This window comes from Pipistrellus hanaki (genome assembly GCF_964339955.1).
Source record: "Pipistrellus hanaki genome assembly, chromosome: 13".
NCBI lineage: Eukaryota > Metazoa > Chordata > Mammalia > Chiroptera > Vespertilionidae > Pipistrellus > Pipistrellus hanaki.
Genome location: NC_140515.1, coordinates 57,296,292 through 57,323,287, shown reverse-complemented (window position 1 = coordinate 57,323,287; position 26,996 = coordinate 57,296,292). Strand labels below are relative to the sequence as shown.

The window sequence follows — 26,996 nt, the reverse complement described above, 5'->3', positions numbered from 1 at the left end:
TTTTTTTTTTTTTTGCATATTCCTGTACAATTTTCCCAATGCCATTTATTGAAGAGACTGTCTTTTCTCCATTGTATGCTCTTGCCTCCTTTGTCAAATATTAATTGAGCGTAATGGCCTGGGTCAATTTCTGGGTTCTCTGGTCAACATACCTGTTCCCTTGATCTATATGAACAGGCTGTTTTGAGCACAGTGGCTTTGCAATGTAACGTGGTAACTGGTCTTGTGATCCCTCCAACTTTGTTCATCTTTCTCAAGACTGCTGTGTCAGTTCAGGGTCTTTTTAGGTCTCATATAAATTTTTGGAGTGTTTGCTCGAGGTTGGTGAAATAGGGAGTGCCTTGAGTGTATAGATTGCTCTGCGTAGCACGGGCATTTTAATGATGTTGATACTACCAATCCATGAACATGGTATATTCTTCCACTTGTTTATGTCTTCCTCTGTCTCTTTTTTTCAACGTCCTGCAGTCTTTTACCTCCTTGGTTACGTGTACTCCCACGCATCTTAATTTTGTTGTTGCAATGGTAAATGGGATTTTTAAATTTTACTTTTTAGTTTCTCTTTCTGAGAATTCATTATTAGTGTATAAAAATGCCACCGATTTCTGGGTACACCTTGGCTTCTTTATTCTTCTAGTCCTCCCCCGCTTTCCCTTCCCCCCAAATAGGTAGGTTTTATTGCTGATTCCACTGTGAGGACGAAATGAGGAAGTTACCGTCCATGCTCACCCCCAAGGGCCTGGCGGAGCGTGAATCCTCCGAGCTGCTCTTCACCCCCTGCGCTCTGAGGTGGCATCTGGGGCTCGGGGCGACCCCGCTGACTCAGAACGCCTCCGAACACGGGACTGCCAATGCAGCCCCGGTTCCAAAACAAAGACCCCGGGCTGCAGAATGAGCTGAAAAGGTGAACAAGAGGGCGCCGTACTCATGAGTCTGAACTTCGGTAGAATCTGACCAGTTCTCAGGAACGCTGGGGAACCCCATCGCCGATGGTCAAATTTTCACCCCATTTTCCAGTAACACCTACCAGGCAAAAGGCCTGCTCTTATGTCCTCCCGAGTCTCAAAGGACATGTCTAAGCTGGCCTGCAGAGCCAGCCGCCGAGGGCACTCGAGGAATGGTTGACTCACTGGGTGAAAGGTCGCAAGGGAGGACCTGCACCTGCTCGCCAGGAGCCACCTGTGCCCCTGCCCTCGGCGGGACCTGGGTCTTGCGTTCACAGCGCCTTGCTTTCCTGCTGGGCCTCCGTGGGCGCCGGGAGAGGGAGAATGGGGTGAACCTGCTGTCCTGTTGATGGAACGTTTAAGCCAGTCATAGCGCTGTCCCCGCACACTGAAATACCGTCCGGCTGACCCCTATGCCACAGGCTCATGGTGAGCCTGACGTGTGTGGGCGAGAGAGGCGGCCACAGGAACAAAGCGATTTGGGTTGTCTTCCCAGCAGGGAGGGGTACTATGTCTGGGACCAAAACCTTTAGGGGGCCCTGGGCCAATGCTGGGGGCTTTCCTGGGACAGAGCGGAGAGGGGACAGGGTTACAGGAGACCAGCGGCCACCTGTGGAATGTATCCATCTCCCCCAACGCCGTCGTTCTTGGTAATACTTAGGCTCCGATGTGAGTGTGAATTTCCTTTCAAAGGCATCATCTTTGCAGATAAAAAAATACCACAGTGAGCAGACTGGCGTGGCTCTGTGGTTGGGCGTCAGACTCTGAACCAGGAGGTCACGATTCCATTCCCAGTCAGGGCACAGGCCCGGTTGTGGGCTCAATCCCCAGTGTGGGGTGTGCAGGAGGCAGCCGATTCATGATTCTCTCTCATCACTGATGTTTCTACCCTGTTTCCCAGAAAATTAGACAGTGTCCTAAATTAATTTTTGCTTCCAAAGATGCGCTAGGTCTTATTTTCAGGGGATGTCTTATTTTTTCCATCAAGAAGAATACGGCACACATTTATTGTTAAATTAAAATAAAGGAAATTTATTACCTGTATATGGTACGGTAGTACGGTAGTTGTCAACACAAACCAGACAAACTGTGAATCCTACAGTATCAAGAAATTACTCACTTATTCAATGACAATCATGTCATCATCTTCTGGAACATCATCATAACAATCCAGTTCCTGAATTTCCCAGTGAATTTCTTGTGACTCCATTTCTTTCAGAATCAGTGGACCAAATCTCTCATGTTTAGCCTGGGGGGGGGGGGGCCTTATTTTCGGGGAGATGCCTTATATTTCACTAAGAAGGAAACCTGTAAATAGGTCTTATTTTCGGAGGATGTCTTATTTCGGGGAAACACGGTCGCTCTCTCTCCCTCCCCCTCGTGCTCTCTCTCTGGAATCAATACAAATATATATTTAAAACAAACAAACCAAAAAAACCTCACAAAATATCACACTGATCGGTGGTGAAAAAAAACAAACCACACGTATATGGCTGTTCTGTGGCAAAACAGACTCATCATCAAAAACGTGTGAAGGGTGACATTTGAAGGAAGAATGAATTCTATTTCCAGCAGCTGTGAGACCGAACGCATGACACACGCTAGGGAGGGCCGCGCTTGGTTATGTAAAAATGTAAAGCAGCCGACTGCCTCCCCACCGGGGCAGTCAAGGGTTTCACTACTCGTTTCAACAATTTAATTGCGAAGGATAAAGAGCCCGTTATTGTTTTTATGAGGGTGGCTGTAAGGAGCCACTTGCCCTTACAGCCAGTCAGCAGAAGTCACGAGGGAATGCCAGGTCTGCCCTTTGTGTGTTTTTTCTCTGACCTGGAATGAGAATCAGCAGGAAGGAGGGCTCAGGCAGCACGGCTCCCCCAAATGCCGCCCTTTAGGCCCTTACGGAGGAGGAAGCTGCCTGGCGGGGGTGAGGGCCCTTTATCGGAGCTCCTCAGGCTCCGAACGTGCGAATGCTTCCCTTTCCGAAAGGCCTCCCGGGCTGAGACTCTGCACCACGTTACAGTGTCTGCTTCCAGGGTCATGGTCACGGTCGCTGTGACAAGGCTTGTCCTCCCTGGCACCGGGTCCTTGGAGAGAAAGAAGAATGAAACAAACGTATTTTTTCCAAAGGGGGTATCGTTCTTATTAGCGATCCTTACGCTTCTCTCTGAAAGGACTGGAGTAACGTATATGCTGTTTCCGTCTTCTGCGTTGTGGCATTTTCGTAGTCTCGTTAGGACGTGAAGTAGCGGTAGTGGTGCAGTAAGTTAAGTCGTAAGTGAAGATGTAATAATGAGGAAAGAGCAGGTTGGTTTTTTTGTTTGTTTGTTTGTTTGTTTGTTTTGTATTTTCTGGACGTATCCATGGAGCCAACGCCTAGCTCGGTGGGTCTCCCAGAATTATATTTGGGAAATACCAGCCACTGAGAGATAATGCGAAATGAAACGAAAAACAGCAAGTCACTTAAGTGAGTCCAGGACACAGGTTTTGCTGGCGGGAGGTCCGAGATTGGGTCTGAGTCCCGTTATGTGCTGCTGTTTGGTCTTTGAGGAATGACTGAGGTCAGTAGGGTGATGCTCGTGCCCTGCACACGGGCGGATTGGGGGTGGGGATGGGGGAGGGCAGCTGGAGGGACCGCAGGGGGGGCTGGTCTGTAAAGGCCGGGCAGCACACACCGGGTGGAAGCCACGCGTGTGGTCTGTTCTTTAAGGCCAAGTTCGTAAGGAAAATGGTTTCCAACACTTTGCACAGGAAACACTCAGGATATGCCGTCTACAATCCCCAAAAGACCCGGCGCCCCCCTCCGGGACGCGCCAAACCAGACGCAGACAGGACACGCCCGCTCCGCACGAGACCATGAACCCCTGTCCCAAGGCCTTTCTGCTGTGACTCTCCTGCAAGCAGGCAGAAACCCACCTGTGTTTTCTCCAGGCCGAAACCTATGCTTTCTTTCTTTATATTAAAAATATATATATATATTTGTATTGATTTCAGAGAGGAAGGGAGAGGGAGAGAGAGAAAGAAGCATCCATGTCGAGAGAGAATCATGGATCCGCTGCCTCCTGCACGCCCCACACTGGGGATGTGCCCGCCACCCGGCCTGTGCCCTGACCGGGAATCGAACCGTGACCTCCTGGTTCCTAGGTTGACACTCAAACCCCTGAGCCACGCGGGCCAGGAGGATCTCTGTGTTTTCAGTTCCTCTATGGCCCACTCCCCCGCGGGTGCCGTGAGAGTGTGCTGGGCCCCTGCTGGGAGGGACCTCCTCTCCCCCTCATCACTGCTGTATCAGATCGTAGCCTCGGCCAGGTCGGCTCATCTTCGATTCTTGCTCAGGAAATTGGTGTTTTTTTCCCCTTCCAATCCCCTGTGCCTGGAGCTTCTCTGTTCAAAGGCCTGCCCTGGACTCGCCCCTCCTCCCCCGCCTCCCTCCACAACACCTGTCCTGCTCTGCCTGCGTTGAGCCTTTAGGAATGAACTGGCAAGTCTCTGAGCCTGCTGTGCCCTGACACACCTCCAGGGGGCAGCTCTTAGCCTGGACGACAATGACTCTTTGCATTCCATCCTGCCCCTGGGGCACAGATCCATTCCTGCCTGTGCCCCTGGCACCGGACAGCCTTCACAGAGTTTGCAAATGGCCAGGCGGCGGCGCTGCTCTTCGGGAGCGGCTGCCGGCTTCTCTTAAGAATGGCCCCGTGGTGACTCTTCTGTTTCCTGCAGGTCGGCTGGCCATGGCGCCCACACTGCTGATTCTTTGGGGGGCTGCCGTCGTCCTGGGAGCGGCCTGCCTTCCTGATAAGAGCAGTAAGTGCCACCCATGAAAGCCAGGCATGTCTCCTAAGGAACGAAGCCCTTCGCAGACGTGCCAGCCCTGTTTGCTGTAAATGATCCCTCCACTTGGGAATTACACGTGGATTAAAAAAAAAAAAAAAAAACGGGAGGGTATTTGTCCTCAGGATACAAACGCTCCAAACACCTGGGTTTTGAGGAAGCAAATTGGCCAAAACACAAATTTGAGGCTGCTGTGGGAGGTCCTTCTGCCAGTGTGGGGGTTCGGGTCCCCCAAAAGGAAGCCCAGGGAATCCAGCTGGGGAAGGCCTTTCCCTCAAGGGATGGGTTAGGAGGCCCCACAATAAAGAATAAGGACGCCCCCCCCCCCCAGCTCTCCCCTCCCCCCCGCTGCTGTGTGGGTGGGGAATGTGGGGACCGAGGGGCTGGTATGAAGTCACAGCCCCATGCCACACACACACATACACACACACACACCCAGTGAGTGTGCCTGGGAGAACTCCCTGTGGTCATGCCATGGGGACCGCTGAGCACCTGAAATTAAGGCTCCTGCCACTAAGGCATTGAGGGTGTGGTTACTTTTTAAAATAATTTATTTCCCTTTCTTTTCTTGATTTCAGGGAGGAAGGGAGAGGGAGAGAGAGTTAGAAACATCAGCGATGAGAGAGAATCATGGATCGGCTGCCTCCTGCACGCCCCCTACTTGGGATGGAGCCCGCAACCCGGGCCTGTGCCCTTACCAGGAATCAAACCGTGACCTCCCGGTTTCTAGGTCGATGCTCAACCCCTGGGCCACGCCGGCTCAGCAGATTTTGTTATTTTTAATTCATTTGGATCTAATTAGCCAGATGTGGCCGTGGTGACCATCACGCCCAGCGCAGTGTAAGGTGGAGCCCTGGGGTCTGTGTGGGTGGGGTGGGGGTCACAGAAGGCGTAAATACGCGCTCAGGGTCAGGGGACGCATCCTGACAGACGGCACAGCCGTGAATGGTCATTGTGGTGCGATATTGCCCTAACCTCAGACAGAACGGAAGAGGTTTGGTTAACACCTTCTCCGGGACCCAGGAGGAGACCACGTGTGTGTACTAGTCTCCGTGGTGGGATTGTAGGCAACTTAACTTTTCTTTTTCTCTCATCTGTGCTTTCAAAAATCTCTAAAACGGCCGAAACCGGTTTGGCTCGGTGGTAGAGCATCGGTCTGTGGACTGAAAGGTCCCGGGTTCGATTCCTATCAAGGGCATGTACATTGGTTGCGGGCACATCCCCGGTGGCGGGTGTGCAGGAGGCGGCTGGTCGATATTTCTCTCTCATCGACGTTTCTGGCTTTCTATCTCTCTTCCTTCCTCTCTGTAAAAAATCAATAAGATATATTTAAAAAAAAATCTCTAAAACGAACAGCCATTGATTCTATAATTTAAATAAAAGCTTTTATTTTGAAAGCAAAGTTGGGGAGTGGTTTACTAAGGAAAAAACCAACCCCCCCCCCCCTGCAAGAAATAGCTACGAAAGTAATTCTGCTTATGAGTCCGTTCTGACTTTGAATTATAATATGAAATCCATTTCCATCACGGACCAGCACACATGCACACATGTAAGTGCATGTGTAATGAAGGAAGAGGTTCAGGAAACACCGCCTTCCTGTGGTCTGTGAGGCACGGAGCAACGCTTGGATGTGTTTTCTGTTCTGTTTTCTCCCCGTGTCACTGAAAAAAAAAACCACTGGCCACAAACCAATGCATTATCCTGGCCAATTAGTGGGTAATGACCCTCCGTGTTAAGGATAGGGTTCTTTTTAAAATATATACACCGAGTGGCCAGATGGTGATGATCTCTGAAAGCATAATAATCTGGCCACTCAGTGTATATCCTATAGAATAAAAGGCTAATATGCAAATTGTCCCCTTGACCAGGAGTTCAACCAGTAGGCAGGCCGGCCAACCGCCCATGTTCCCTACCCCTGGCCAGGCTGACCGGACCCACCCATGCACGAATTCATGCACCGGGCCTCTAATACACACACACACACACACACACACACACACACACACTAAGTGGCCAGATTATTATGTGTTCAGAGATCATAATAATCTGGCCACTCAGTGTGTGTGTGTGTGTGTGTGTGTGTGTATATATATATATACACACACACACACACACATATATAATTGATTTCGGAGAGGAAGGGAGAGGGAAAGAGAGAGATAGAAACATCAATGTCCATGAGAGAGAATCATGGATCGGTTGCCTCCTGCATGCCCCCTACCACCCCCCGCCTTGGGGATCCAGCCATAACCCGGGCATATGCAAATTGGACTGTGACCTTCTGGTTCATAGGTCAATGTGCAACTATTGAGCCGCACGGGCTGGGCTGAAGCCATGTTTCTAGTAAATCGCGATGCAGTGACATATGCACAATCCATGAAAGAACTGTGGATGTTCTAGGCACACTCCTGGGCAAAGTAAAACAAAAAGAGAATGCGTTCAGAGCAGCTTTTAAGGAACTCCCTCCAGAATCACTTCTGCTTTATGCCTCCCGAGAGCCCTCGTCGGACACAGGACCTGCTGTGCACCTGCAGAGAGCGCTCCTGGGGCCTCTGACCTGCCCCTTCCTTCCACCAGGTTCCCTTCTCCCGCCCGTGAACTTCACCATCCAGGCTGCGGGGCTGGCCCAAGTGCTCTTACGCTGGGACCCGCACCCCGATCAGGAGCAGGGGGCCATCAAGCTCGGCTACCACGTGAGGATCCACGCCCCGGAGGACGAGGAGGTGAGTGGCCCGCCGGCCGGCCCTCCCCGTGAGAGTCCCCATACCCTCCAGGGCCCTTTCCTGATCCCGGGAAACCGCCATCAGACAGCACGGCCGCGGGCTCTGTGCTACGCCCCCCCCCCCCCCCCCCCAGAGCCGTGGTTGGCACACTGCGGCCCGCGAGCCACCTGCGGCTCTTTGGCCCCTGGAGTGTGGCTCTTCCACAAAGCACCACGGCCTGGGCGAGTCTATGCCGAAGAAGTGGCGTTAGAGGAGGTTTAAGTTTAAACCATGTGGCTCTCCGGAGAAATGCCCGCAGTTGTGCTGTGGATATTTGGTTCTGCGGACGGATGAGTTTGCCGGCCAGTGGCCTAGAGCAGAGTCTCCCTTGGGGGAATGTTGGGGAGCAGGCCACAGGCCAGCCCGGGACGTCTGAATGCTCTTTCTCCGACACAGAATGTTTAGTAATGTCTGAGGCACAGTGGCGTGGATGTCGGTTCTATGTTTTTCCCTAACATAGCTCAGGAGGAGAAGAGGCTGGCTGAGTAAAATTCGGGCGGCAGGGGTGGGGGCGTGGGGGGCTGGATGACCACACCAAAGGCCAAGTTCAACGTAGACCAGAGACTTGACCTCTCAGGCCCCAGCCCGGTTCCCTGCGGGTCGTGCCAGAGCCCCTGGAACCCATAGGTGCCCCCAAATTACACAGAGGTGCCCCCGTGCCCAGCACACCCCGTGCTCTGTCCGCAAGGATTCTAGAGTGAGGTCACCAGAGTCCCGCTTTTGGCGGGACAGTCCCGATGTTTAACAATTTGTCCCATGTCCTTTCCAAAAAACGGGACTTTTTTTTTTTTTAAACGCCGCGGGACCCGGGACACATTGCTAAACATCGGGACTGTTCCGCCAAAAGCGGGACGTCTGGTCAGCTTATCCTAGAGACTTCTATGGGAAGAAGGGGCCTCGGGGGGAGACGGAGGGAGTCGGGGGTCCGAGGGCGAGGGGCCCGTGTGTCATCTTTCGCTGGTTTTTATAAGAAGAATGTGTTCGTGTGTCTTTGAGGAAATGATTACGATGTTTTCGCCGTATGGTTTTTTCGTTTTTTTAAAAAAATATATTTTATTGATGTTTTACAGAGAGGAGGAAGGGAGAGAGATAGAGAGCTAGAAACATCGATGAGAGAGAAACATCGACCAGCTGCCTCTTGCACACCCCCCACAGGGGATGTGCCCGCAATCAATGTACATGCCCTTGACTGGAATCGAACCTGGGACCTTTCAGTTCTACCACTCGCCATATGGGTTTTTAAAGCTGGGTATAAATGCCAGAATTGGGTAATTTACCCATTTTGCGGAAACCACTCTCTGGAGGGACGGTTGCCGCGTAAACGCTGTCCGTATTGAACGGATACACCTCGCTGAGCGCAGGGGCGAGGGCAGGCTCCCAGGGCGGGGTGTGTTAGCGATGGCTTTTGATGTGCCCTCGCAGCATCGAAAGACAACGCCTGTCTGATGGAGACAGTTCCCGGGGGGCTGTCTCCCTGTGACACCAGCACCCTGGGCTTCCCTTTCAGTACGAAACCAGGAACACGGCGAGCAGCCGGGCGGCCCCCCTGCACCGGGGCTTCTCGGCCAGCGTGCGGACGGTGTCCTGGGAGGCGCCCGCCCTCCCGGCGAGCGGCTGGGTGTCCGCCGAGCTCCCAGCGCCCCCAGGTGAGGCCCGGAGCCCAGGCGCACGCTGAACCCTGTCGGGGTGGGGCAGCCAGGCCGAGCACCTCACGTTTCCTGGGTCCCACCAGCCCCGTCCGGCCCCCTTCCCCACCCGTCACACCCCACCGAGGCGTCACCCCAGCAAGGTAGCCCGCGCGAACGGTAGGTTCCATACTGCTGTGGGACAGTCCCTTTTTCTTGCCGCCTCGCCTCTGTCTTTCCCATTGGTAGTGGGGAGGAAGGAGGGAGGGAGGAGAGAGGGAGAGAAACGTGTGTGAGAGACACATACAGGGATGGGCTGCCTCCAGCATGGACCCTGCAACCCAAGTATGTGCACGACTTGCCTGGGAATCAAACCCCCATCCCTTTGGTTGGGGAGGGGGTGGAGGCCGGGGGGGGGGGGCGCTCTAACCACTGAGCTAACTGGCCAGGGTGGCAATCCCTTTTTGAAGATGGATGAGCTGTTCCCGACCCCAGTGGTTTCGGGGGAAGTACAGGACTCGGGGGCCGTCCCCACAACGTCTCGTTCTTTCCCCTTGCCCCCGTCCAGGCTCCCCCGGGACCTCCGCGGCGAACCTGACCTGCTCCACACGCACCGTGGCGAGTAACGGGACGGGTGCCCGGCCCTACCACGTTTCCCTGCGCTGCGCCTGGCGGGCGGGCTCCGAGGCCCCCGAGGACACGCAGTACGCCCTCCGCTACAGGTGGGCGGCGCTGTCCCCGTGCCCGGCGCCTCTCCCGGCCTGGCACTCACTCTGTGTGTCCCTGTGCCGGCGCCTCCCCCGGCCCCGCACTCACTCTGCTGTGTGTCCGGTGCAGGTATGGCGCCCGGACGGAGGAGTGCCGCCGGTACAGCCAGGACATATGGCGGCGGCAGGTGGCCTGCTGGTTCCCACGGACGGCCATCGATGGCAAAGGGCGGGACTGGCTGGCCGTGCAGGTCAGCGGCGCCAGCGCCCGCGCAGCCATCCGGCCCTACGACCGGCTGTTCGCGCTTCCCGCCATCGGTGAGCCCGACACAGACACAGACACAGACCGAGGCGCCGCCGGGAGGGGCTGTCAGCGCCCCTGAGCTCGACCCCTTTCCTTCTTCTCTTTTGTCTTGTTTTGTTTGTTAATCTTCAGCCAACAACATTTCCCCCACTGAATTTTAGAGAGTGGGAGGAAGGGGTTAAGAGAGAAAGAGAGAAACATCAATGTGAGAGAGACACATTGATGGGTTGCCTCCTAACCCTAACCCTAACCCTAACCCTAACCATAACCCTAACCCTAACCCCAACCCTAACCCTAACCCTCCTGCACACACCCAACCAGGCCAGGGACTGGACCTGTGACCCAGGTGCATGACCTTGACCAGGAATCAAACCCAAGACCCTTCGGTCCATGGGCTGATGCCCTCCATACTCCTGACATGTTTGGCCGGATGGCGGCGTTGTGGGCCGGGCTGTGGCTTTGGGGGCCAACAGCAGCATTGGGGGGCCGGATGGGAGTGTTGGGGGGCTGGATGGGGGTGTTGGGGGGCCGGATGGGGGCGTTGGGGGGCTGGATGGGGGTGTTGGGGGGCCGGATGGGGGTGTTGGGGGGCTGGATGGGGGTGTTGGGGAAGAGGGAGGAGACTACCAGTCAGTGCCGCTCGGAGAAGGAGCCGTTGATCCCCTATCGGGGTGCAGGGGTTTCTACAGAGGGCTTTCGTCCTCAGCGACTAGCCAGGGGCCACCGAGGGCCAGGAGGCCTGCGGCCTGGATGTCAGTGCTGGATGAACAGCCCCGCTCACGGCCCTCTCCTTCTCTGACCCAGATCACGTCAACCCTCCAGGGAACGTCACGGCCGAGGTCCAGGGGAGCCGCCTGCACGTCCACTGGGAGAAGCCCCTGTCCGCCTTCCCGGGCCACTGCTTCGATTACGAAGTGAGAATCCACAACGCCGGGAAGGGCTACTTCCAGGTAATTCCGCGGCTCTTCCAACGCGTGTGCAAAGGTCGCGGCCGCGGTCCTTGTCCCAGCATTAAGAAGGGTTCTGCGATCCGAGAAAGGCTGTGCGTGGATGGAGAATGAGTCCAGTTGATGACAGAGAGTTTTGAAAGGCATTGGGGGTCAGGGGAGCTTCAGCTGAAGGAGCTACAGACGTCTCTCCTTGTCTCAGGACCCCTGCTTTGTATTAACACGATTTGTCCTAAGGCGAGGTGGAGATAAAGCACTTCAACGGGTAGGGAAGCATGGTCAGGCTGGGGAATAGCCTACAGCTGTTCAGGTGTTTGGCCCACAGGAGGCAATAATGTGTAGTTAAGATGCCCTGAGCTGTCTGGCAGCAAGCAATCATCCTATTCAGGTTTGGGGGAAGTGCCTATTAGCCGATCCCACAGGTGATTACATGTGTGACTCAGCCCTTGTTGAGCCCCTAAGGTTCATCAACCTTTTGATGAAACTCTTGTAATGATGACATGCTGGAATTGGCTCCCAGCAGGCCATTCCATCGAACCCAATGATCCAGGAGTCAGAGGTTAGTATTCCTGTTACAGAGGAGGGAAACTGAGGCTCAGGGGGTTAAAACCTGCCCTGGAGGGAGAGCTGGGATTCAGCCGGCCCCTGAAGTCTCCCCTCTTTCTACTTCCCTGACACCCCCCAGATGCACATCAGGGATCAGCAAACATTTTTTAAAATTTTTTAAACATATTTTATTGATTTTGTACAGAGAGGAAGGGAGAGAGATAGTTAGAAACATCGATGAGAGAGAGTCATCGATCAGCTGCCTCTTGCACACCCCCTACTGGGGATATGCCCGCAACCAAGGCACATGCCCTTGACCGGAATCGAACCCGGGACTCTTCAGTCCCCAAGCCGACACTCTATCCATTGAGCCAAACCGGTCTCGGCCAGCAAACGTTTTGGCAAAGGGCCTGTTACTGTCGCTTTGCTAGCCCCACGGTTTGGCCGCCGTTCCTCAGCATCCTGTGTCGGACAAACGCCGCCACGGGCGGCACAGACGCCAACGGGCGCAGCGTGTGCCAGGGACACGTCACTAGCGGATCCCGGAGTCCCAGCGTCACGCCCTTGGCATGTGCCACGGACTGCTATGCTTTCGGTAGTTTCCGGCCATTTAAAGGTGCAGGACGCATTCTTAGTTCACAGGCTCTGCAGAAGCAGGCAGCGGGCCACAGGGGCCCGGGACTGCCCTCGGCTGATGCCACCGAGGACGGAAAGCGAGGAAGCCCTGAGCGAGGAGGGACGCGGGGGAGGGACCGAGCATGTGCTGCCAGCCACTGGGGTTCCTCAGCCTGGGGACTCCGTCGGGACCCGGATGGGCCATCTCGACCTGACGCTCGTCCGCTTCATTTATTTGGGCTTCAAGAGAGCTTTCCTCTGCAGGGCGACTGCCCACCGCACAGTCCTCCCGGACGCAGCCTGACAGGCACTCACCAAGGCGTGTCCCGTTGACGCAGGGTGGCTCACTGGGTGGCGAGTCCCATCACGCACAGAGGACCTCTTGCTCCCGATCGCGGGCATCACCGAAGTCCGTGTCTAGAGCGTTACAGGAATGCCATTTTTTTTTCTTTCCCGTGTAGACAGAAAAAATGACGACCCATGAGTTCACCACGACCGTGAATGACGTTGCTAAGTATTGCATCGACGTGAGAGCCGCGGTGAGCTCCGTGTGCCGAGAGGGCGGGCTCTGGGGCGAGTGGAGTCCAGCCATTTCTGTGGGTGAGTATCGTGCACGTGACTGCTTACGTGTTTTACTGTTTTTGTTTAAGAAACGTTCTCATTGATTTGAGAGAGAAAAGGAGTGGGAGAGAGAGAGAAACATCCATGAGAGAGAAAAATCTACCAGCTGCCTCCTGCATGCCTCCTGCTGGGGAGCAAGCCCAAGAGCCGGGCACCTGAGCTGCTGACCAGGAATCAAAGGTGCGTAGGACGGCGCCCAACCCACTGAGCCACACGGGCCAGGGCCCTCGCGTTTCCGTTGAAGCCAGCTCCTGGTGGGAGCAGAGAATCCCGGCCCACACGCTGACTGCTGAGCCACACGGGCCAGGGCCGGAGCACGTGCATCTCTTTAACGAAAAAAACAAACATGAGCAGTTTCACGTTATCAGTCCTTGGATCTCCCTCAACGGGCTCCTAGGCCTTATCGGACCGGCTCACTTCCCGCTTTCGAAGTCTTTCTGTTTTCTACGCTTGCCCAACTTCTGCATTCTGCTGTCCCCCGCTGTCCTCGCTGCCTCCTTCGGGGCACGCCCCTCTCCCGGCCCCCGGCAGCCCTTCCCTCTCCGAGGCCCACCCTCTCACCCGCCCCGAGAAGCGCAGGTGCCACGCGGGAAGCCGGAGACCGTGGAGAGGGGGCTTGGTGGCCCCGCCCCTCCCGTGGGAGGGAGAGGGTGGTGGACGCCCACCCGTGTCCACTGGCGCTTATTCCCGCCCCCACGTCCCGGGTCAGGCTCAGTCCCTCGAGTCCTGCTCCTCGGGGACCAGGTCACCCCCAGCGCCCAGGCGGTACCCTTCAAACAGGGCCTCGCCCCGGCCCTTGGAGGCAGGGATCTACCGTGTTTCCCCGGAAATAAGACATCCTCCGAAAATAAGACCTAGCGCAACTTTGGGAGGAAAAAATGAATATAAGACACTGTCTTATTTTCGGGGAAACAAGGTATGTGATGCCTCAGGGGTGCCAGGGACAATGCATTGGAGGGGGTTCAGGGTCAGGCGCACAGGGGGGCGCTGCTGGGAGAGCTCCCCTCCGGCCCTGCTCCCCCCGGCGGGCCTTCCTGCACCGGGCCCGGGGGCCCCAGCCCCCCAGAACGGTCCTCCCTGTGAGGCCGGCGCGGGCAGCCTTTTCTCTGCCAAGGCCCACGTGAGTCATTGTAACATCATTCAGGGGCCACGCAACGGATCCACTGAAACATGGGGCCCTGGCCGGGTTGGCTCCGTGGATAGAACGTCGCCCATGGACCGAAGGGTCCCGGGTTCGATCCCGGTCAAAGACTTGTACCTCGGTGGCAAGCTCAATCGCCGACCGTGCTGGAGGCAGCCCATCAGTGAGTCTCTCTCACAATGATGTTTCTCTCTCCCCTCTCCGCTCTCTCTAAAAATCAGTGGAAAAAATATCCTCGGGAGAGGGTGAACAAAAGTAAATTGATAAAATGCATTCTAGGCAGTGGACTTGGAAAAAAATTAGCCTGCTGGACAAATGGCTAAAAATCGGGACTGTTCCGCCCAAAGCGGGACGTCTGGTCACCTCACCCTCACGCCATGGCAGGGCCAGATGACTTCACAGGCATTACATGCCCCCGGGCCAGCCTTTCCCGCCCCTGCTCAGGGCTGTGGGCCCACCGAAGTCGCCAAAGGCTGCGGTCAGCCTGGAGAAGTGAAAATGCCAATTTTCCCCTCCTGTTTAGACAGGAAAAAATGACGACCAATGAGTTCATCACGACAGTTAACATTTCTAAGTACTGCATCGAAGTGTAACCCTGGTCTGCCCCTTGCGGGGAGGTGACCTGGAGCCAGGAACCCAGCGTCCTCGGGGTTTGTCCCGTGTGGCGAAGGGGGCACAGGGCCGGCAGGCATCAGCACGGATCAAGTACTCGGCTGTGGTGACTGTGGCTATAATTAAGCACGTTGAGTCTAACGGCCTCTGAGCGTTACCCCTCTGAGCCCTGAGACCATGGAACCCCAGAACCGGCGAGGCTGTGCCCAGAGCGGGGACCAGGCCTGGGGCCGGGTGGGTGCAGGCCTCTGTCTCCTCCCTCTCGGTGGTGGCCCTGTCTGATCCCGCTGCGCACCCCCTGCGCCCCACCCTCCTCTCTGGGTCAGACAGCAATAGCATTTTCACAAGTCCGCTCCTTCTCAAGGCTGAGTGGCCGGATGTCAGAAAGGATCGAGGCCCAGGTCCCCAGGAACCAGGGCGGGGCCGCGTCTGAAAAGCTCAGGGATGGGGGAGCCTGGGGCGCGGACAGACCGAGGGCAGACTTCCTCTTGGCGAGCTCCCCTCTGCGGGCAGCACAGCCCGCCCACCTGTTTCCTGAAAAGAACCCTCTCTGAGTTTCTCCTTGAGTCAGAAAGCTCACCTTCTAGGGAAACACTCATTCTTAAGAAATTCTCCGAGGCCAGAGGCTCCGGCCGGAATTCAAATTCGTAGCTCTGGGGGGCGGCCCCGCTTTGACTGCGGCCTTGCAATGCCAGCCACGGCCAGCGGCCAGCGGAGGGTCACGCTTTTGGGGGCATCTGCCTCGAACCACTGTCAGAGTGAGAGGAAACTGGCCTTCCAGTCACTTCTGTAGCTGGTGTCACTGTTCTGCATGCGTGACTAGCTGAGCAGCAGATAACCAGTCCTTTCCACGTGTTGTGAGCTGGAGAAGCTCTGGCCCTCAGTTTACCCCCCGGCTGTGAGCCCTGGGCGGCTCAGTGCTCAGCACCGGGCCCTGCGGCAGCCAGAGAGGGAGGCAAACCCCAGGCCTGGGAAGGGCCATGGCCCCCGCCCCCCGTGGCACCTCCCGGCACCGAGCCCTCTATGCAGCGGAGAAAGAAAACCAGCCATCACTCTGCCTTTGCGAATGCAGCGAGAATCTCCGCTAACACGGCGAGAGCTGCGTGGACAGCCAGAGGGCGGTTAACGGAAGGGCTTGCATCGCCGGCCGGCCCGGTCGGAGGGAACCGGCGCTTTATCAGGCCCGGGCACGCCAGGCCTCGGCGTTGCGTCACGCAGGACGGAGTGGGCCGAGGGGGACCCTGATAGTCGGCTCCTTCCTTCTGCAGGACCCGAGCGTGGCCTGTCCGTCTGACCCAGGTGCAGACGGTAGAACATCCTAGATTGTGTGTGTGCGCGCGTCTGGAGTTCACGGAGCCAATGACCTCACATTTTTCTGGGATGCATTTCTAGTGCCTTAAAAAGCCACCTCCCCTACCCTCCCCGAAGGTGTCCTCAAAGCCAGTAGAAGAGTCTGTTCAGATTCTTCCAAACAGACTAGAAGCAACTTTAATGAGAGACTCAGGTAGAACTTAGGGACCTTCGCCACTCCCTCCGCTTCCTGGCTGGGACGTGTCTGGGGATAAGACTCTCTCTCTCACAGCAGCACAGCCTGATGCCCTGTCCTTTCTTTTTTTAAAAATGTCTTTTTATTGATTTCAGAGAGGAAGAGAGAGGGAGAGAGAGAAACACTGATGATGAGAGAGAATCATTGATCGGCTGCCTCCTGCAGGCCCCACACTGGGGATCGAGTCTGCAATGCAGGCATGTGCCCTGACCGGGAATGGAGCCCTGACCTCCGGGTTCACAGCGGACCCCATTCTTGCTGTGTTACTGCCTCTAAACGTCCCATTTCCAACTTTGTGAAGCATTTTGGTGGGGATGCGCTTCGACTCCCTGGTAGCTTTTCCATCTAAAACCTTACTACTCCACCCTGGCTGGTGTGGCTCAGTAACCAGAGCACCAGCCCACACACAGAAGGGTCGCAGGTTCGATTCCCAGGGAAGGCCACGGGCCTGCCTGCGGCTTCCCTCCTGCCCCGGAGGGGGCGCAGGCAGGAGGCAACCAGTGGATGCATCTCTCTCCCGTGGATGTTTCTCTCTCTCCTCCTCCCCACCCCGTCTTCCCCTCCCTTCCACACTCTCTGAAAAACAGTGGGAAAATGCCCTCAGGGGAACATTGACAACAGGTAAATAAATAAAAATAAAATAAATAAACAAACCTTACTGCCCCCTAGAGCAGATGCGCTGCAGGTGGCATTGTGGGTAAACGTACACCAGATACCTGTTGGGTAGATGATGCTTCGGGGTAAAAGGGGGCGACCCTGCCCGCATTTCCTGTCCCCTCCTGTCCGCTCTTAGGGTGACATGTCCCCTGTCCCCTCCGAAGGTGGGCTCCAGGCCCAGCGGCCGCCAGTCCCCGCCCTGCCCCCGACGGCCCCGCCGCCCCCCTCTCTGCTCTGTCACCAATTCAGCTCCGTCTCCTTCTTTCCGTTTCCCCAGGAGACGAGGCGCAGAAGCCCTGGACCGAGTGGTACCCGATCACACTGGTGGCGGCTGTGTGCCTGGCCTTCCTCGCCTCCCTCGCCTGCAGGACGTAGGTCTCCATGTGGGGCGCCCCGGACTGAGGTGGCCTGGTCACCCTCCCCTGAATCCGCGGGGGCTCTCGTTAGGGGTGGCATGGGTGGGGGAGGGTATGGCAGGGCCGTGTCATCGGACAACCGTTCGGAGATGAGAGTGAGGCGAATCGGAGGCTGAGAAGCAGCCGCCGGTGCCTTGCAGATGGGCCTTGGCACAGCACGGCCTGCAGCCCGGACACCCCCCTCCCTTTTTAAATCTCCTTTCATTGACTGCCGAGAGGAAGGGGGAGGGAGAGAGATGGAAACATTGATGATGAGAGAGGCAGTAATCAGCAGCCTCCTGCACCCCGCACACGGGGGATGGAGCCCGCAGCCGATGCCCTGACCGGGAATCGAACCGTGACCTCCTGGTTCACAGATGGATGCTCGACTCTTAGCCGGGCGCTAGGAGTTCACTGGGGGATGCAGAAGCCACCAGGGGCCTGCAGCCTTCTGAGGGCTCCCGCCATTACAGCCCCGGAGCCGCTGGGGGGGTCTTGGCCGACAGATTTGAGGACACCGAGCAGCAGGCCCTGCCGTCCAGGGGGTCGGAGTGGAGGCGGCCCTGCAGGGCCTTATGCCCTGTCGCTCTGTTTGCAGATCTCACGCGTGGACCAAGCTGTTCCCGCCCGTCCCAGCACCCAAAAGCCACATTCAGGATTTCGCTGCCACCGTGAACTACGAGGTACGTCCCTTCGCCGTGTCCCACCTGCCAGGTCGGTCCCCGGGGTTCCCACCTGTAAGGCAGGTCTTCCCCCAGAGCCCGGCCTGGGCTGCAGGTGTCCCGCTCGGCTGACGGCTTTGCTATGGTCGTTCAGTCGGTTAGACGGCTCCCAGCCACCATTTGCTTCCGCTGTGGTAACAGGGCTTCTCTGAGGTCCAGGGGCCGTGGACGGTGAAGTGCGGGAGGCAGAGACCCCGTCTGTGGCGGGTTATGCACATGCACGCGTGGCAGTGCCCACGCAGATATGGACGGCGTTTGGCTGAATATGGCCTCTTTGGGGCGGGGTCACTTTTTATTGCAAATTTTCTAACTGATATCAGTGTTGTTATTATTATTATTATTTCTGACGTCAGTGTTATTTAAAAATCACCAAAATGGACACAGCAAAAGTATCCTTGAACAGAATACGATGGAACTATTAAAAATAGTGCAGCTAGCCGAAACCGGTTTGGCTCAGCGATAGAGCGTCGGTCTGCGGACTGAAAGGTCCCGGGTTCGATTCTGGTCAAGGGCATGTACGTTGGTTGCGGGCACATCCCCTGGTCGATGTTTCGCTCTCATCGATGTTTCTAGCTCTCGATCTCTCTCCCTTCCTCTCTGTAAAAAATCAATAAAATATATATTAAAAAAAAAAAGGTGCAGCTAATAAAAAAGGAAGGATGAGGCCACGGCGGCACCACGGCTGTGAGGGCTGTGGGGCGTTCCCGGGAGGAGCCCATGTGCCCGGCGTCTATCACTGACCCCGGAACGGCCCCATGAGTTCCCCGCAGAGGGCAGGGCTGGGGCCCGGCTGTGCTGGGGAGGGTCTGTCTGGGCATTTACTCTTTCTTTTCTACCTGATTTGCCACGTTGTCGCCCCTGAACATTCGCTGTTTTTAGAAGCGAAACGGGCTTGTGCGTGACCTCGGTCCGGAGGCCGGAGGAGAGCTGAGCGGCTTTGTTTTGCAGAAGTCGGGGTCGCGGGAGACGGAGAGCGAAGTCATCAGCTACGTGGAGGAGCCCGAGGCGCTGGAGGACTTGGTGTTCTGAGGGCGCTGGCCCCGGCCGCACGGGAAGAGCGAGGACCCGTCCGAGGCTGCGGGGGACCCGCTGCCCCTGCGGCGGGCGGGCCCCGGGGTGCCCTCTTCCCTGTCCGTCCTGCACACGCTGCCCCGAGGCCGGGAGACGCTGCGGGCCGCTCTGCGCCCGGAGCTGGACGTGGCGGCACATGGGCCGCTCCGTGCACGGGGCTGGACGTGGCGGCACGTGGCCCAGGCCGAGGCCGTGGTGATGTCTGAGAGGAGGCGGCGTTCCTAAGGCTGTGACGGGACAGGAGCCGCAGGGCCACGGGGGCCTGGCCATCTGGCCTCCCCGGCCCGGCTCTTTCTGCTGACGTTGTGGCTCAGCGTGACGCGTGCGGGACTGAGAGGAGCTGGGCCCTGGGAGAAAGTTCACCATTTTTTATGTTTTTAAAAAAATATATATTTTTGTTCATTTTAGTGAGGAAGGGAGAGGAAGAGAGTGAGAGAAATATTCATGATGAGAGAGAAGCATGGATGGGCTGCCTCCTGCATGCCCCACACTGGGGATTGAACCCATAACCCCGGGCATGTGGCCTGACCGGGATTGAACCTTGACCTCCTGGCTCATAGGTCGATGCTCAACCGCTGAGCCACGCCAGCTGGGCAGAAAGTGGCGAGTTCTGAGTGGCCACTGGCCCTGTCCTGGCCGGAGAGAGTGGACATTCACGTAACAGTGAATGCCCTCATCGGCAAGTGGATTAGACACTGGCCCAGCCTCCCACCAGGGCAGGTGGGCAGGCACTCCCCCCCCAGAGCCTGGGTCAGGGACCAGAACACACAGGGCTCTTCCATCATGCCCCCATCCCCCCCCCCCCCCCCCCGCTCAGGGCTGAGACCCCCCCCTTCTCTCTCCCTCCCCCCCCCCCCTCTGTTGGGATTCTCTGGTGCTTCATGGGGGTGGGGCTGGAAGGTTCCGTTTGCCGAAAGCTCCCCCATCGCCCACCTGAGCCTCCTAGCAAAGCCTGGGGCCCAGGCTGTTTGCCCGGGGTCGAGGGTCGGGGGTGGAGCGGGGGAGGGGTGGTGGAGAAGTCCAGCTCACAGAGAACTCTGATTAAACACCCAAACTTTTCCCCGGCGCTGAGACTCCTATGTGTCAGGACCCTCTGCCGTGGCGCTAACAGAGCGGAGGTGCTAATTGGCTGGGAGAACCTGCTCCCTGCCCGAGTGAGAACAGAGCCCGGCGCTCCTGACGGCGGGGCCGGGAGAGACCTCATTAGATTGGGGCCCGGGCTGCACCCGGAGCCTCGGCGACCGCGACACTGCGACGACGGAGCCGCGATTCCTGTCCACCTGCACGCCAGGGTCCCGGCACAGCTTCCTGAAAGCCATCGTGCTTTCGAAATTATTCTATTGAACCCAAAGACAGTCTCCAACCCCATTACCCCGCCCCCCCCACACACACACCATGCACGCCGTGTTAGAAACAGACGTGCGTGTACACGCAGCTCAGAAGGAGGAATGCCAGCATACGTGAGGGCGGATCGTCTGAGCTGGCAAACTGGACGGAGGTGCCTCCCGTCCCCCGGGACCCCCGGCCCCACGACCGCTCCGTCTCCCCAGGAGCCAGCAGTGGCCCCGGAGCCCTTCCCGCCCATTTCCTTCCCCGAAGGATCTGTGCCATCCGCGGTGTCACCTGTCCACAGCCCTCATGACCCAACACCTTCCCAGCAAAGCCCCCTGTGACCAGCGGGTCGGGCTGCAGCCCACCCCCGGGACAGCTGAGCGATGATCTGTCGCCGTCCGCTCTCCACCCTCAGCCTCCGCCCCCTGTTCTCGGGAAAAGCCTGTCCGCCCGTCTCCTCTCGCTGACATTTATCTGGGAGACTCGGCCTTGGCTCCGGGAAGTCTCCCTCCGCCTGCCGGTCCCTTCGGGTGTGTGGATGGCCGATTCGGACACTTACCCTGCAGTTCCACAGCCTCCTCCTCTCTCACGGGGCGTGGGGACCCTGAGCGGGGAGGACCGAGTCCTGTGGCTCGTGTGGGGGTGACCCCCGGGCGGGACCGGCTGAGCTGCTCCGGACACGAGCACAGGCGTGTTCAGTAAACAGCCCAGGAACGCGCCAGGCCTGGCTGATCTGCGCTAATGAGCGGAGGATGGAAATCACCTGCTGCGCCGCCTCTGGCCTGCAGGGGGCGTGGCGCTTAGAGCCGTCACGCGTGTCTCTGTTCCTTTAGTGGCTCTGCATGCTTTGGGAGGAGGGCAGAGGACACCCTGGGGAGAGGCTCATCGGGGCTGAACGTTCTTCCCCATGTAAACATCCCGCGTTTCACGGTAAGAGAAACCGATCATTCTGCCGTGGTGGGCAAACTGTGGCTCGCGAGCCACATGTGTGGCTCTTCCACAAAATACCACAGTCTGGGCCAGTCTATTCTGAAGAAGTGGCATTAGAAGAAGTTTAAGTTTAAAGAATGTGGCTCTCTTGCCGGGACCGGTTTAGCTCAATGGATGGAGCGTCGGCTTGGGGACTGAAGGGACCCGGATTCGATTCCGGTCAAGGGTATGTACCTTGGTTGCGGGCATATCCCCAGTAGGGGGTGTGCAAGAGGCAACTGATCGATGACTCTCTCTCATCGATGTTTCTAGCTCTCTATCTCTCTCCCTTCCTCTCTGTACAAAATCAATAAAATATATTTAAAAAAAAATAAAAAATCAATAAAATATATTTTTTAAAAACGGTGGCTCTCAAAAGAAATGTCAGTTGTTGTGCTGTTGGTACTTGGCTCTGTGGACTAAGGAGTTTGCCGACCACAAAAGCCCGTGGCAGTTCCCGCGTCCGGGCAGAATGAGTCCCGAGCTCACCTGGGAGACCCCCGAGCTCCCCTGGACACAGAGGATCCCACGCCGTCGGCTCCCGCGAAGGAGCCGGGCTGCCGGAGGCTCTGTGAGGCAGGACACGCAGAGGATCCCGTCACCTGGCAAAACAGGATTTCCTCGGACACGGTTACTTCCACGGGATCTCACACCAGGCCAGAGGCTCAGGGGAAGCCCTCGAGAAGGCTAACTAGCTGGCCGGCGTTGATGATTCTCTCTCCTCATTGATGTTTCTCTCCTTTTCTCTCTGAAATCAATAAGATGTTAAAAAACAAATAAACTGGAAAAAGAGCTGATTTATCCCAACAGGACCCCAAAGAATTTCCAGTGTCCCTGTGGCTCCGTGGTTGAGCATCGACCTTCGAACCAGGAAGCCATTCCGGCTGGGGCACGTGGCCTGGTTGCGGGTTCGATCCCCAGTGTGGGGCGTGCAGGAGGCAGCCGATCCATGATTCTCTCTCCTCATTGTTATCTCTCTCTCTCCCTCTCTGAAATCAATAAAGATAAATATATTTTAGGAAAAAAGAGAAAAGGCTAATTAAGCAAAGGAGCCCTCTCCCTGTGCCCCCTCAGTGCCACTGGCCATGATCCCAATGACAGGACCCCTGCCTGGCGTGTGGGCGGGGCCTGGGGCCTGGGACGTCCCCCGGGACAGCCGGGCCCAGAATGTGAGACCTTCCCAGCATCCCTTCTCCCATCCTGCTCAAACGTCACCCCTGTTTCCCTGAGCGAACCTCCCTCGGGGGGTGTGCAGGCACGGCGTGACCAGGAGCTCCGGCCGGGCGACACCGAGGGACTGGCCAGGCTCTCCCAGGAAGGCGGACCCCGAGCAGAGCGGCGTCAATACTGGAAAAAAGAGTCCGGCCGGCGGGGCTCCGTGGTGGAGCACTGACCCACGAACCAGGAGGTCAGGGTTCGATTCCCGGTCGGGGCACAGCGATCCCCAGGAGGGCGCGTGCAGCAGGCTGCTGGTGGATGATTCTCTCTCCTCATCCATGTCTCTCTCCTTTCCTCTCTGAAATCAATAAAATGTAAAAAACAAACAAACAAACAAACAAACAAACAAAATCCAATAAATTGGAAAAAGAGCTGATTTATCCCTACAGTGTCCCTGTGGCCGGGGTCCCTGGGGGCCTGGGCCGAATTCTCACCACGGCGGCTGCTCAGCACTTCCCTGGCTGCCTCCTCCGTGCTCCCATGACCTCACCATGTCCTCCTCCGTGCTCCCATGATCTAACCATGTCCTCCTCCATGTTCCCATGATCTAGCCATGTCCTCCTACATACTCCCGGAGTCACCAGGGAGCCGGCCGGCGGCCGTGTGAGCCGCCCGCAGACACGCTGGTGCGGGCGCCTCTGAGGCCCCTCCTAGGGCATCCTCAGCCCTGTCAGGCTCAGCGAGCTCGGGCCCGGCTCCTTGGACCCTGGGGCTGAGAGATGGAAGGACTTTCCAGGCCCAGTGTTAGAGGCCGGGCCCTCTAGTGCTTTCTGCCACTCTTGGGGAGGCAGTGACGGTCTTCCTGGGGGGGGGGGGGGTGCCCCGAGCTGAGGCAAAATGCTACTTCGAGAGTCCTTCATCAAGGATTGTTTATTGCAAGGCACGGTGCTGGGCACGGCGGGTACACGGAAGAGAGGCCAGCGCCTGCCCCCAAGGAGCTCACAGTCTGGGAGGGAGAGGGACAGGCGTACAGACAAGGACGGCTGGGCCACACGCAGGAGGGCAGAGACAGCCAGGCACAGTCACAGTTCCCCGGGGCCTGTGCCGGCCCACCGAGCGGGCCCTCCGCGGCCTGCAGCTCCCCCGGGGATGTCTCGAAGGACCGACGCGTGTGGGGCCCTCGGGACCTGGGGACGGGGGCGCCTGGGGCGTCTGGGGGAGCGGGGAGCGGGAAGGTTATTGCAGGAAGGGGCGGCCGTGTGACCCAAAGGCACCGAGGTGAGAGCGGAAGCGAGGGAGGGCTGGGGTCGGAGGTTAAAGGTTAGAGGATGGAAAGGGCCCTGGATGCTCACAGCTAGAGCTTATGCTTTTTAACAAGGAGGCGGGGGAGACCTTCAGACACACATCTCCTGACCTGAGCGATACACAGGGCGTCGCTAACGGAGAGGAAGGGTCCGAGTTGGCCCTTCGGGATGTTTATCTGGGGTTTCGACCCTCTTCACCTGCCCCCGGGGCGTGTCTGCGGGGCAGTCCTGTGGGGGCCTCTGGCGATGGGTCCTGCAGGAGACGGGGAGCCCCGCTGTGACCTCAGCTATCACGGCGGAGGGCGAGCTCCCGCTTCCCTCGGGCAGGCAGGAAGAAGGCTCCCGGAAGACAAGCATCTTTACAAACGACAGAATATTTATTAACAATCGCCTTAGAAAAAGAGTACATTTGCTGCTGGGTCACTGGGAAGTACCATCGACATGAGGGTGGGGACTACCTGGGTGGCTTTTTTTTTTTTTTTCATTCATTTTATCATTTTGTTGTTTTTTTTGTGTGTGTGTGTAGTGAGTGGTTTGAAATTTTATTTCGAACAGAGAAGTAACCATATCCAACCAAGGAAGGAGGAACACAGCTCGAAACACGGAACAGTATTTTTTTTCCTGTCGCCTCCCTAGTTGTCACACAAGTGGGATCCTGACCAGGACTGCTGGAGAAGTAGAGCGAGAAGGCTGAAGAGTCCACGCCCGCTACCCGCCGAGCAGAAAGGGACAGACGGCAGGCAGACCCAAGCTCTCTGAGGGGGACACGGGTTCCGATGCGCTGGCCCACCCGTGTCCGTACAAAACCTCCCCGAGAGCACAAACAGGTCTCCACCGGAAGACGGTTGCTATTGCCATGTTCTGACGCGGGATTGTAAGACGTGGGAGGCAGAGTGGAGAAAGCAACCAGGGGAGCTTCTGAGAGCTGCCGCCCGGCGCCCCCGCCGCCTTCGGCAGAGCCGCGGGGCGGATGCCGCGGCCGCTGTGGCTTAAAGACGTGGCTCTGACTGGAAAAGACAGGCGTGTATTCTATGTAGGAGATTCTGGAAAGAGATTGTGAATCTGTGACCAGAGAGTTACCTTCGTTTAAAAAAACGTACAAACAGGTACATGGAGAGATAGTAAACGCATCTCTTAGCCTCTGAAAGACGGGCGACTTGGTAACTTTTGGTCTAGCCCAGGGGTCGGCAAACTCATTCGTCCACAGAGCCAAATACCAACAGGACAACGATTGACATTTCTTCTGAGAGCCACATTTTTTAAACTTCTTCTAACGCCACTTCTTCAACATAGACTCACCCAGACCGTGGTATTTTGTGGAAGAGCTACAACACTCAAGGGGCCCAAGAGCCGCGGTTTGCCGACCACGGGTCTAGATTCCTACAGGAGATGCGACTTCAAATGCAACGCCTACGGTAAGGCTGCTACAGAGACGGTGCTAACGGCGCTGAGCGGGAGCGTCTCGGGGTCCATGCTAAGTTCAGGGTGAGTATTGCACATGGGACCTCTCGGGAGGGAGCGCGGGCATTAAAACGGCAGCCTCTCCTGAAACCATCCTCGAGGAAGTGCGCACAGGGCGAGGGCCACCCTGTACATGTATGTCAGAGGCCCAGGAGGCCTGCCTGCACGGAGGGGCTGACCACGTGGCCCGCAGCTGCCCCGAGCCACCCACCCGCCTCCGGCCGCTGGCCACGCCGTCCTGGCCCATCGATCGGCCATTTGCCATGGATCGGCCAAGGTGGGCTCCACACTCTGCCTTTCAAAGGAAGCGTTTTCAAACAATAGCTGCGCGAGTGTGACGCCCACCGCCTTTTATAGCCGAGGGGGGAAAAAGCAATATCTACATCTCATGTTAACTTTAAAAAATTCTATAAAACACTAAATATATAATAAAAAATATGCATATAAGGACATATGTAAACTGCTTTGGTAACATCGCATTACGGATGTCTTCAGTGCACTGCGGGGTCCCCGGGGGAGCCGCGGACAGAGCGAGGCTGCTTTGTGGAAGTCCGGTGTGGAACGCCGCTCCTAGAGGAGCGAAGGACATGTTTTCTCTCCAGTAATAAGATGCACTCGCACAACAAGGGTACTTAGTACTGGGTGTCTTAGTCCTGGGCGACGACACGCTCACGGCGGCTGAGGTCACGGACGGAGAGTCCTACGGGGGCAGTCGTCATAAGCTGGACCTGGCCGTGAGCGAGAGCATGAGCGTGCTGAGCGCCGACAGCGTGCAGGCGTTGGAGGTGGAGGGCCCCGCGCCCCCACCCCGGGCGTAGGCGTCTGCGGAGAGAGGACGTGGTCACTGAACGGCACCGTCCGGACTGTCACGGGGAGCGAGGCCACGGGGAGCGGGGCCACAGGGAGAGGAGCCACGGGGAGTGGGGCCATGGAGAGTGAGGCCACGGGAGCGGGGCCATGGAGAGTGAGGCCACGGAGAGCGGGGCCATGGAGAGTGAGGCCACGGAGAGCGGGGCCATGGAGAGTGAGGCCACGGAGAGCGGGGCCATGGAGAGTGGAGCCACGGGGAGCGGGGCCATGGGAAGGGGCCACGGGAAGCGAGGCCACGGAGAGCGAGGCCGCGGGGAGCGAGGCCACGGGGAGCGGGGTCACGGGAGGTGAGGCCACGGGAAGGAGGGACACGTGGCTCAGGGCACCAGAGAACCTCTGATTCTACTGCAAAGGACCCGGCCTGGTGACTACCATCAGCTCTGTGACTGTCCAGCTATGAACCTGGGGCCGGTTCTGGGACATTTCTGGACCTCCATTTAAGTTTGTAAAGTGAGGCTGCCTGCCTCGGAGAGGAGAGGAAACTTCGCAGTCCCAGTACTATGCCTGATCGTTAGGACATGGCAGGGATGCAGCCAAACAAACATCTCTGCTTCTTTTCTTTTCTTTCTTTTTCTTTCTTTTTTTTTTAAAATATATTTTTATTGATTTCAAAGGGGAAAGGAGAGGGAGAGAGAGCTAGAAACATCAGTGTTGAGAGAGAATCATTGACCGGCCACTTCCTGCACACCCCACACTGAGGGGATTGGGGGGGTCGAGCCTGCAACACATGCGTGTGCCCTGACCAGGAATTGAACAGTGACCTCCTGGTTCATAGGTCAACACTCAACCACTGAGCCACACTGTCCGGGCGCTGCTTTCCTTTGAACGCTGCCTTCCTGCTGGCACACAGCACTCTGAG

General features: G+C 57.1%; 2 protein-coding genes across 9 annotated transcripts in view; one reads left to right on the top strand and one right to left on the bottom strand.

Annotated features, from left to right (window-relative positions):
• The first annotated feature begins 4,664 nt into the window (after nt 1–4,664).
• Nucleotides 4,665–19,090, top strand: IL5RA (interleukin 5 receptor subunit alpha). The gene is made up of 10 exons (XM_084902331.1): nt 4,665–4,745; nt 7,350–7,495; nt 9,042–9,180; nt 9,728–9,881; nt 9,997–10,184; nt 10,975–11,120; nt 12,740–12,878; nt 17,133–17,226; nt 17,849–17,933; nt 18,921–19,090. The coding sequence occupies exons 1-10, from the start codon at nt 4,673–4,675 to the stop codon at nt 18,999–19,001; spliced, it is 1,245 nt and encodes a 414-aa protein (XP_084758457.1). The 5' UTR covers nt 4,665–4,672; the 3' UTR covers nt 19,002–19,090.
• A 4,377-nt stretch (nt 19,091–23,467) lies between these two features.
• The window catches only part of CNTN4 (contactin 4), a 315,102-nt gene continuing 311,573 nt past the window's right edge, over nt 23,468–26,996 (bottom strand). For all 8 annotated transcript variants that reach the window (XM_084902270.1, XM_084902274.1, XM_084902275.1 and 5 more), the window contains one exon: nt 23,468–26,089. In XM_084902270.1, the coding sequence (XP_084758396.1) occupies nt 25,983–26,089 (107 nt within the window). In that variant the 3' untranslated portion in view covers nt 23,468–25,982. The remainder of the gene's footprint in view (nt 26,090–26,996) is intronic.